The sequence below is a fragment of the Vigna unguiculata genome, chromosome 4, assembly GCF_004118075.2.
Source record: "Vigna unguiculata cultivar IT97K-499-35 chromosome 4, ASM411807v1, whole genome shotgun sequence".
NCBI classification, from domain to species: Eukaryota; Viridiplantae; Streptophyta; class Magnoliopsida; order Fabales; family Fabaceae; genus Vigna; species Vigna unguiculata.
The window spans coordinates 30961226-30973256 of record NC_040282.1 but is presented as its reverse complement, the minus strand read 5'-3'; the positions used below and the strand labels follow the sequence as shown (position 1 = coordinate 30973256).

At 28.6% G+C, this 12031-nt stretch overlaps 1 protein-coding gene across 1 annotated transcript; it reads right to left on the bottom strand.

The window, feature by feature from the left end:
• Nucleotides 1–493: 493 nt before the first annotated feature.
• LOC114180736 (PXMP2/4 family protein 4-like) lies at nt 494–8030 on the bottom strand. Its single transcript, XM_028067033.1, has 4 exons — nt 7725–8030; nt 1620–1851; nt 764–888; nt 494–588 (listed from the first exon to the last, which is right to left on the bottom strand). Exons 1-4 carry the CDS (start codon nt 8028–8030, stop codon nt 520–522), a joined length of 732 nt encoding a protein of 243 aa, XP_027922834.1. The 3' UTR covers nt 494–519.
• Between the last annotated feature and the right edge of the window lie 4001 nt (nt 8031–12031).

Below are 12031 nucleotides of genomic sequence, written 5' to 3'. Positions count from 1 at the left end.
TATTATTGTGTTGACACTTTTAACTAATACTTAAATTACTTTTAAGTTTTTCTTTTAGTCCTTCAATTTATTTTTTTATCATAACAACTTATTCTAACATTATCAAGACCTTTATTTTTATCAACAATACCCTCTCTTATTATGTTTACTCTTTTAACTAATTGCCTTTATTGTTTTAAGTTTTTTTTTAGTTCTTCAATTTATTTTTCACCAGAAAATAAAGGGTCGAACTCAGAGTATAATCCTTCAACATCAGACAAATAAAAAATAATTTAAAAGCATAAATATACCATGTCTTCCAAGAAAATAAGTCATTCACCTTCAAATTTATGTGAAAACTAATGATATATGAAGATATTTATATACATAAAGAATTAAAAAAAATTAAATAGCAAATTGAAATGAAATTTAGAAAGTTGTGAATACCAAGATTGTTGCATCTGGTGAGATTTGGCAAGCAACGGAAAATTGCTTGAAAATCGTTTATGTTCGTATTACAAACCAAGCACTAGGCATGCCTCACCCTCGGTTTGCCATGTATGTTAAAAATATTGTCCATACATATGTGAAGGTGCTATTCAGCAGTGGCTGCACAAGTTACATGGGAGATTCAAAATGAAAAGTTAGCACAACTAAAAAACAAATAAATGATAACTTTTTGAAAGTTTCATTAGATTAAATTTAAAAGTTAAATATTCATTTTAAATAAATTGTTTTATTTTTAAATTAAATTATTAATTATTTTGTCTCTATAATGACAAACCTGCAAACGAACTGGAAGGTATCTCAAGGTGACAAAATCACATGCAGGCCAATACAGAGCACCACTTAACAATGTAGGAAGTAGATCTCTCTTCAACCTCGCAATAATTTGAGTTACACCTTCACCTATTCATGGCAAAGTGGCAAATTCAGAAACTCCACAACTTTTCTAAAACATAATTGTATAAAACTTCATAAACCCTTGTAGGCAAAAGAAAACAAGAAGAGAAAATAAATTCAAGACAGTTAAATGGAAATATCTATAAATTAACTTATGCCAAATACGGCCATAGATTTTAACAAACGTAATTTATGTTACAATGTCAAATATCAAGCACAATCATATTTTGACACCAAAATATTTTTAACAACATTGTTCCTCAATGTCCTTTACTCTTTCATTTTTTTTAACATGCAAAATTTAACTTTTATTAACATCATTTTATTCTTATAAAACTTATCAAATAATAATTAAATGGTGTCAAACCTTCTTCTTACAATAAAAACAAAACAATCATGCACATTTTAGATCAGGAGAGGATCAAATAGTCAGTCATGGCACATTTCAAGTTTTCTATACACCTGAATTTGTAACTATGCAAAAATAATAGAAAAGGTATAGGGTATAAATAAAGCAGAGAATGATATATTGACAGTTAAATTTTAACAACTTTCTCTTATAATCTGAGTTGACATATTTTAAATGATTTTGAAATATAGAAAAATAAGTAAATAAAAAAATAAAAAATCACTTAAAAAATGTCAGCTCAGGTTATAAGAGAGTTGTCAAGATTTAATTGTTAAAAAATCATATTTCAAATTAAGCATCTTATCTTAATAAAAAAGACAAAATTCACCTTGGAAAGCACCATTATAGGAGAAGAAGACAGTATTGATGATAGGACCTAATATAAATTGCCCCATTAAAATTTTCTTCAAGGTTGATGCCAAATCTGTCTTGGGTAAAATTTTAGACAGAAAACCAAACCACATGTGCTGTGTTGGCCCCAAGACTAACAGTCCATATATTGCCAGACGCAGTGTCCTTATTAGATCAAATGAAGCACAAAAACTGGGTAGTGTAATCATCTAAAAAATGTGTAAAACAACATATTAGTGACAAAAACCCAATAAAAGTTATAAAGAAAGTAAAAATAAAAGAAATGTGGTCACATGGTCCTAGACCTTGACTAAAAATAGACAAGTAGTTTGATGAAATAAAAATTCATTATAAAGAATACGCTTAGAAAGTATTTCCTTCATTCTTCACCGTATACATTGACCAAGCATATTTAACTAGAAGAGGAGGAATATTGACACACCCACAATATTTAAAAATGACAAGTAGAACTACATATATAAGTCTGTCAAATGTTTGAATAAGATTTAAACTAGGTTTAGACTAAAATAGAATTTTAAGAGTCACCATGTAAAAGTGCATTTTTTTTTCTGTGTCAAATTGAGAAAAAGTTCGATGATGAATATATGCAATGAAAAAGAGAAGTGGAATGGTTGTTATTTTGACCAAGAGAGAAAATGTCAATATAATCCAAGTCCTAATTTTGGGTGTATCTTTTGGTAACCAACCAATTTGCCAACCTAAAGAGGAACCAATTTCAAGTACTACAACTTTAAACACATTTCAAATAATCATTTGTCGCCACTGTGGATTAGATAAAGCTTCACCCCAGAAACTTAAGAATGAAAATAGAAGATAACGATGTCAAATAATAAGTATAACGTATGGTAGGAAACTGGTGATAACAAAGGTTTGTAAAGTGGGGAGAAGGGTTAAAGAGAAAATGTAGATCTTTTCAAATAGAAATAGGCTAATTATTTTTAAAGGAGATCGAATCTCATTTAGAATACAATGTTAAGGAAAGGATCAAACATTATCCGTTGAAGATGGGTCATGTACTAGGATTTGAATAGATTATAAATGACATTGTATATATTTGGTTGTTGAGATCAATAGGACATTGGTATATTTCAATAGCACATTTGAGGACGTGCCTGAGAAGTATCTCGAGTTATAGTAAATTCATTTGGTTGTTGAGATTAATGTTTTGATCTATGTTCTGTTTTCGTTTGAAAAAAAAAAATACCACTTAAAGCAAAAGTCTTCCGTTTGAGCAAAAGTATAAGAAAATCAACCTCATGAAACAAGAAAAAAAAAACTGTTTTCAATGTTTTATCCTAAACCACTTTCATGAAATACAACTTTCAAATACATTCACAATGACCAATATAGGTTACGATTTGTTCAGACATAATATTTCACTCATTTCAATTCGATCTTAGTTATTTAATTTCAATTAATATTTATTTACATTGAACTCAAAAAATATATATGAGAAAATTATAGGAACTAACTCTACTCATCAAAACTATATTTAAAACTCAATTTAACAAACTATATATCTTAACATGCATAACCTAGCCATCAAATCAATTTATCAACAAGAATATTCAATTCAAAATATTTTAAAATAATCATCTATTACTCCAAAACTCAAATAACAATCAATTTCAAACAAAATATCATTTGTACATAAATACCAAAATCATATGACCAAGTCACCTTCACATCCAAATCATCCTTACTTGTAATTTCTTATTCCAAATAATGTTTTTGTCAAGAAAATCACTCAAAATCTAGAGTTAAAACAAAGTATTTAAACATAATAAATTTTCGGTGTGACCTTAACCAAATTGAGTGAATAACTTTTCTCAACCAAAACCGAGATTGATGACAAAGTGGTAAGGAAGGAAAGACAATAAAAGATATATAGAGTAAATAAAACATTATTATGACTTAAAACATGATCTTTAATTCTCTAACTACCGCTAGGTGTAATAAGATTTTACAAGAGATTAGATATAGGGTAATAAGAGTAGAAAGAAGTTAGAGAGAGATAAAGAGAAGTTTGTGAAGATGAGAGAAAAAGTGAGGTGAGTGTTAGCAAAGAAGATATTGTAGGAAGTGTATTCCTTTTTTCAAAGTAGATAAAAGCCACCAAATTTTATGAATGCCTAAATATAGGAAATAAAATATGAGAATTATATACATTACACTGTATAAATACCATCATGCAAGAATTTATCATTCATTCCAACAACAATGAAAAAGAGAGAATAAAACAATTATTTTTCTTGCTTTATTTGGGTTGTGAGTTGAATGTTTTGTAAACATCCGTTTTATAATTTTTGTGTATAATTATTCCACATTTATTTTGTTTCTCATAAATCTGATTATAGAAAATGTACATTATTTTCTAACAACCGGTATCAAAACCAAATCGTTACTATTGTGTATTGTTATAAACGATCTAGAGTGAATCAAAATTGACTAGGAGCAATGGTTCAAGAGAAAGGAAAAGTGAAAAATGAAAAGTTCGATGTTGCGGATTTTGCTTTTGGAAGATGCAAATTGAAGATTATTTATATTAGAAAATGTTGTATCAATCTTTTCTCAGGAAACAAACCAGAGGACATGAAAGATCTTATTGATAGGCAAACCTCCTAACTTATTCATTTGGCATTATCTCACAATGTTGCATTCAATATTGTAAATGAAACAACAAGAACATATTTTATGGTGTCTCTTTCTAATTTGTATGAAAAGCCTTCATTCTAAAACAAAATTCATTTGATAAGATAATTGTTCAATTTACGAATGACAGAGGTTGCATCAGCAAGACACCATCTTAATGAACTTAGTATAGTAACAACCCAATGAGTTTTGTTGGAATAGAATTTGATGAAGAAGTATGAACATTGATACTTTTGTCTTCCCTTCTAGAAATTTGGAATTTTACTCTCACAATTGTGAGTAGTCAATCGGGAAGTAATAAGTTTAAATTTGATGATGTTTGTTATTTGGATCTCATTGAAGAAATCCGAAAAAGAAAGTTAAGTTAATCGTCAACCTCTTTAGTTGTGCATATAAAATAAAAATATATATAAATTTAACTGAAGGATATGAACGTGGTAAATCCAAGGAAATGAAGTCTAGGTCCAAAATCCCTTGTAGCTTCCATATCAAAGACAATTGAATGTTGAAATTGTGGAAAGGCTAAACACTACAAAAATCAATGAAATAATGCACCAAAGAATAAAAATACGGAGGTAGAGGAAAATCTTGCTTTTGCATCAAGAGAAGATGATGCATTGATATGTTATTTAAAGAACAAGGAAGAAAATTCTTCAAGAATTATGTCACTAGAATCTTTGGTAAAGTTTACCAACTTTCTTGTAGGGAAGACAAAAGCATCAATGCTCATACTTCTTCATAAAATTATATTCCAACACAACTCATTGGGTTGTTATTATAATTGAGTTCATTGAAATCTTCTGCTGCTAATGCATCTTCTGTCATCCGTAAATTGAACAATCATCTTCTCAAATGAACTTTGTTTAAGAATAAAGGTTTTTCATACATTTTAGAAAGAGACACCATAAGATCTATTGTTGTTGTTTCATTTACAATACTGAAGGCAACATTGTGAGATAATGCCAAAGGAATAAATTTGAGGGTTTTCCTATCAAGAAGAGTACAATCTTCATCTTTCATGTCCTCTGGTTTGTTTCTTGAGAGAGTGGTTTATACAACTTTTTCTAATACAAATAATCATCAATTTGCATCTTGCAAAAGCAAAGTCTACACCATTGAACTTTTCAATTTTCACCTTTCCTTTCTCTTCAGTCATTGCTCCCACTTATGTTTGAATTTGATTGTCATTTGAGTTTTGGGTTTATAGATGATTATTTTAAAATTTGAATTTAATATTCTTATTGAGAAACTAATGTGATGGCTAGATTATGTATGTTAAGATATATATTTTATTAAATTGAGTTTTAAATATAGTTTGGATGAGTATAGTTAATTCCTATAGTTTTCTCATATATTGGTTTATGAGTTCGATGTGAATCAAATATATTTTGAGATGGAAAGATTAAGATTGAATTTAAATGAGTGAAAGATGATTTTTAAACAAATCTTGATATATATTGGTCATTGTGAATGTATTTGAGAGTCATATTTCGGAAACTGGTTTAGGATGAAACTTTGAAAATAGTTTTTTTTTTTTTGCTTCATGTGGTTGAGTTTCTTATATTTTGCTCGTTGAAAAGGTTAATTTATTTTCTCAAGCAAAAATAGATTAGAGAAATAAACATTATTACTTATAACCATATTTTTGTTGAAGTGAAAATATCATTGCAATTTAATCTCCTATTCGTCTTAAATTTTGCTCAAGCAAGGAAACTTTACTCAAGAAAAAGTATTTTTTTTCCAAGCTATTTTTTTTTCTTACTTTTTTTCTTTTTAATGGATTGTATGTGAATGTTTATTAGAAATGTAAAATAAATATCAAAATTTTATATTTAATTAAGTTATGATTGTTGTTTAAATTAAGTATATTGATGAAATTTGTTGTTGAGACAGATAAACATTGTATGAATTTTAGGTCACAAATATGAGAAGACATGTAAACCACTATTTGGTTTGTGAAAGTATTAACAATCATTATGTGAATCATACTAATGATCCAAGTAACAAAAACTAAGATATATGACGGTGAAAAGTTAAAGGAAAAATGCTTACGTAGTGTGAGATGTGTAATTGTGTGGACTTGGGTTATAATATACCATGGTCCGTTATTCTTAAGTTCACTTATAGATTGAAGTATTAATTTGGATTGTGTATTAGTTTCCAGTGGAACATACTTAAGTTCATTTTTTATAAACAATTTCTTATGTGGAAAATTTATTTTAAAAATTTACCTTTTACATGTGTTGTTTGTTTTGTGACTTGTAAGGACTCTACCATATACATGAACAAATATGGGTACGCCGTGACTCGTGAGCAATGTCTAAAGGGAAGTGTAGTGTTATATGTGGCGCTTTTTCTTTTAATAATTTATAAATATATATAAATTTTGTATATATTTAATTTACATTTTGAAAGGTTATACAATTTTATGAGGGTGTTACATTGTAATAGTTTTTTTTTTCTTTTCTGATTTGTGAAACAATGTATGAAAAATGAATAAATTTGCATAAAATATCAAAATTGTTTTATATAACTGAAAAATGTTAAGTATAAAAGAAATAGTCCAAATATAAGTAAGTAAAATTTATAAAAGATTTGTTTTTTTTTCTAACCAAATACCCTTCTCAATATTACTCATTTCTTTTTACTTTATTTCACTTCAATTAAATAATTTTTTAAAATTGTTTTATAAGGATTGACATATATTTTATAAAACGAAGAATTAAGGTTAATACGCAATCATTAGTAAGAAATACTTTAATTTATATTACGTAAATTTAAAATTCTTAGTAATTTCATAATAGTAACTATATGTTAATATCAATGAATTCTTTAATATGTGTTCAATTAATTAAAACAAACTCACCCAAATTAAACATTTTATGCTAAAATAATAATTCTCTTAATCTATTATACTAAAAACAAAAATATATCAATACTTATTACACCAAATATAATATTTAATCAATAATGTTTATTTTATTTTATTTTTACTCTAATTTTGTTTCCCGTTTCATTTTCTCCTCACCTCTCCAACTAAACATGCTAGAGATACTAAAGGTATAACGAAAAATCTGAAAGAGATTTTTACTCCAACTTAACATGCTATGAAAATGTAAGCCAAACTGCATCAAGGAAATGACTATCAATGTAACATTTTTTAACTAATGACTAAATCATCACATTATTAAGAAAAAAACTATTTCGTTACTTTAACAGTCTGGTTATTAAATTGTTCAAACCCTTACCATATGATCCAACGCAACCATAAAAAAAAAAAAGCATCAAAAGGCGTTCAACTAATTCAAAAATTAAACTCCAAAAGATTCACATCTACATTCAGTTTCACTTTCATCATCACTTCACACATACATTAAGAACGAAGAGAAGAGTTTCTGAAACAATGTACCTGAGAAGTGATGTCAGACGCGGCGAACACAAGCGACGAGGTTACGCTTTTGGTGATGAGAGGGTAAGTTTCGAGCATGCGCAGATACCATCCCACGAACCCCGGCTTGCCAGAATAAGAAGAGGAGGAGGAGGAGGAGACGGAGGAAAAGCGCGTCACGGAGCGAGAAGCGCGTTGGTGCAGCGGTGGTTTGCGGTGGAGATGCGGTTGGTGGCAGCGGCGAAAATGTGAGAGCGGAGGGACGAGGAGGCGGTTTGAGGGAGTGGAGAGAGAGGTGAAGAAGCGGTTGGAAATGGCGTTGGTCATGGTGGCGCGCGGAACGTGAAAAAGAAAGTGAAGGTTGATGGCGTGAAGGGTGTGAAGCGTGATAGTTAGTTGTTTCTTTTGTCGAGATCCGAAGCGAGTGGAAAGGGACGTGAAGTCGTTTAATATTTGCGAGAAACGACGTGTCGTTTGGATTCGTCAGCTGCGTATTGGTAGAAAGTACTTCTAGTAGTGATACCCTAACATTACTCTTTCAATACATCAATGTTTAAAAAGTTATAAAGAAATTTAACGTTTAATTATTATATATTAGAAATATGTAAATAGATATTTTCCCTCGATTGTATATTGTCTTACCAAAGTATAAAAACTATATTTTTTTTCGAAAAATGTTGTTTTAATATAAAATAAATAGTTATAAATTCATGACTAGATTCTTACCTTATATTGTTATACTTAAACATAGCTTTGATATAATATAATATAATATGTTCCTACAAACATACAAGTATAATTATAAATAAACTATGGGGTATAAGTTTTTTATCATTAATAATATAAAACATGTAAATGTCTATTTTTAAACTAGAAAATAAATTAATTTTGTTTAAAACAGTTTTAAGAGGATGGATGCAATTTTCTCATAATTAAATAATTCAATTTTGTATTTATGAGAAATATTTAATTCTTTATATTTTAAGTTTTTAATTTAATAGTATCCTTTGCATTTTAAATAAATAATAGAAGTGAGTGACACTTAATAAAAGAAAACAAATATCATTTTGTTAAAACCATATAAGGAGGTTATTATAGTTTAAAAATTAGAGGAAGTATAACTATTATTTTGTTAAAAACTTAATGAAAATAATGTATATTTTAAAATTTTAAGAGAAATAGAAATGTTATTTAACATGACCTAAACAAATAAATATAATAAATTGATCTTACTTTGAGTAAAATGTTTAATCAATTCACGTAGTTTTATAAACGTAACGTATACTATTGTCAAAACCAATTTTAAAAATCTTAATTTATATACAATATGTTATGAAAAAAAGCGAATAACAGAGAAGATAATAGAGAAGAAATAACAAAGAATAGAAAATGAGAGAATAGGGAAAACTCATCTGTGTATTATTATTGATAGGAAGAATCCTATTTATAGATATAATATGTAATCCATAAAGGAAACAAATCAACTTAGTTAATACAATCATTAATTCATAATACTCCCCCTTGAGTATCCATTGATAAAGAATGTGTCTCGTTAAAACCTTACTAGTAAAAATCCTTTGGGATAAAAAAAACGTAGTGAAGGAAAAAGAGTACAACATTTTGTATTCTTTAATACAATATTGTTCATCACATATTCTATTTCTCCCCCTCATGTAAACTTACATCATTAAGGAGACCGAATCCGAATTTGTGAGTCATTTGCTCAAAAGTTCTTCTTGGCAAAAACTTTCCAAATAGACTTGTCATATTTTCAGATGAATGAATTTTTGGATGTCTATATCATCCTTTCAATTGAACAATACACTATTATGTTCATATATGGTTGTTGATTCCATCTTTGTTGGAATAGTCACAAGTTTCTTGCACATGTTGCATTATAGGCCTTAACCAAACATATTCGCAACTTTTCTCGTAATTTTGTATGATTAGACGATATTGCTACTATGGTTTGTTTCATATACCATCATGAAACCATTGTGCTACCACATGTGAACAAACATCTTGTTTCTGATCAACCATTGTGACATTGTAAGAATATGTAAAATAACATGCATATCCATAATCCATTGGTCTGAATCTGAATCATTTGGATGGAATGAGCTCATATTCGTAGTACCCTTAAAGTAACGAAGTATATGTTTTACTCCAAACCATTTTCTTCTTGTAGTTGAAGAACTACATCTTTCTTAATAAATTTACAGCAAATGCAATATTAGATCGAGTATAATTAGCAAGATACATTAGTGTTTCTATGACACTAAGATATGGTGCTTCTAGACCAAGAAGATCTTCATCATTTTCTTGAGGTCTAAAAAGAGTCTTTATCAACATCTAACGACCTCACAACTATTGGAGTGCATAATGGACATGACTTGTCCATTTAGAACATTTTAAGCACCTTAATTATATAAGCTTCTTGACGTATAAAAACACCTTTATTTAAATACTCAATTTCTAATTTCAAATAAGACTTTGCCCTTCAAAGATCATTCATCTCAAATGATTTCTTTGAGTAATCAATTACCTTTGTGAGCTCATTAGGAATTCCAACGATGTTTATGTCATCTACATAAACAATAATTATGGCAAATTCATTATTTGGATATTTTCATATAAATACAAGAACAAATAGGATCATTTTTATATCCTTCTTTTAATAAGTATTCAAAAAGACGGTTATGCCACACACGTCTTGATCTCTTTAATCAATAAAAGAGCATGTTCAATTTTATTGAATAACCCTCTTTAGAATTTGTCTGGTTGGGCAAATAAAATCCTTCAGGGATTTTCATATAAATATGATTCTCAAAAGAACCGTACGAATAGGTTGTAACATAATCCATTAGATGTAAATGCAAACCTTGTTGTGCAACTAGAATAATTGAATATTGCAATGTTGTTGCATCCAATACTAGTGAACATGTTTTTTCACTAATCAATACAAGGTTTTGTGAACAACCTTGAGCAACCAATTATGCTTTGTATCTAACAATTTCATCATTTTTAATTTGATTTTTGCGCAAAAATCCATATGTACCAAACGAGTTTCATAACTTCAGTTGTGCGAACTATATGTTCAAAAACCTTTCGTTTAGCAAACAAATATACTTATGCTTCTTTGCATATTTTCATTTTGGCCAATCTTTTCTTTGCCGATAATCTTCAATGATCATTGCTTATTGATCCTCATTGTCATTCATAGCATTCATCGCTACGTTATAAGTAAAAGTTTCGTCAATGTTAACTTTATTTTGGTTCCATATTATATGATTCCTGACATAATTTATTGAGATCTCATCATTTTCAACCATTTCAGGTACATGAGGTTCTTCTGGAACCGAACCATTAATTATGTCAAATGAATCTTTTGGGATTTCAACCTTTTCGATTAGGTTATTTTGCATCTTAGCCCCCTTTCTCATTCAAGAGTTTTTATCTTTGGAACCAATATGTCTACCACGCTTCAAACGTGTTCACATGAGTTTTTCAACCCTTTTTTTTCGCATCATAATAACTGATCATGTCAAACAAAGGCAATCATTTTGATTTGTAAACTTCTGGTTTACCATGACATGCATTTAAATTGTACTAATAAACTTGTAGTACAAACTATAAGAGAATGTTGATAATTTCTCCAATACACTTTCTTTTTCAACTCAATCATAGAGATATAAAGATATTTCATATCTTTTTCAATGTTTGTGTCAATATAATATCCATTTAGACAAATATCATTGAAACTTAATAAGTTTCTATTCAACTTCTTGGTAGAAGTATAATAGCTCTTCTAGAGTCTTCAAACATATTTGTAGTACTATAAATAATACTAACATCGATGTCTCACATTATCAAACAAGAGAAAAATTTATTACTCTTGAGAATTGTATAAGTTGTTGCACAATCAGTAAGACACATATCTTTTGGTACTAGTGCAAAACATTCGTTTTTCATATAAACGTAAATATCAATATGAGATTTTTTTTCAACACTCTCATAATCAATTAGGTGATCAATGCTTTCATTTGCTTTAACAAAGAAAATAACAATATCAAGATGAGTAGCATCCATATGGCCATAATCAGAATCACTATCTTCATAAGCAAAGTGTGTTTCTATGTTCTTCTCATTATTTGTAAGATGCTCTGGTGTACAACAAGTACAACTCAAATGGCCTTTACCATCGTAATGATAATATATACCTTCATCTTTTTGTCAATATTTTCACATTTTCCTTTTCCTTTTTTCACATTATCGTGCCACTTCTGGTGACAAAATGTGTCTTTGAAATTTTCTTTATAACCATGTCC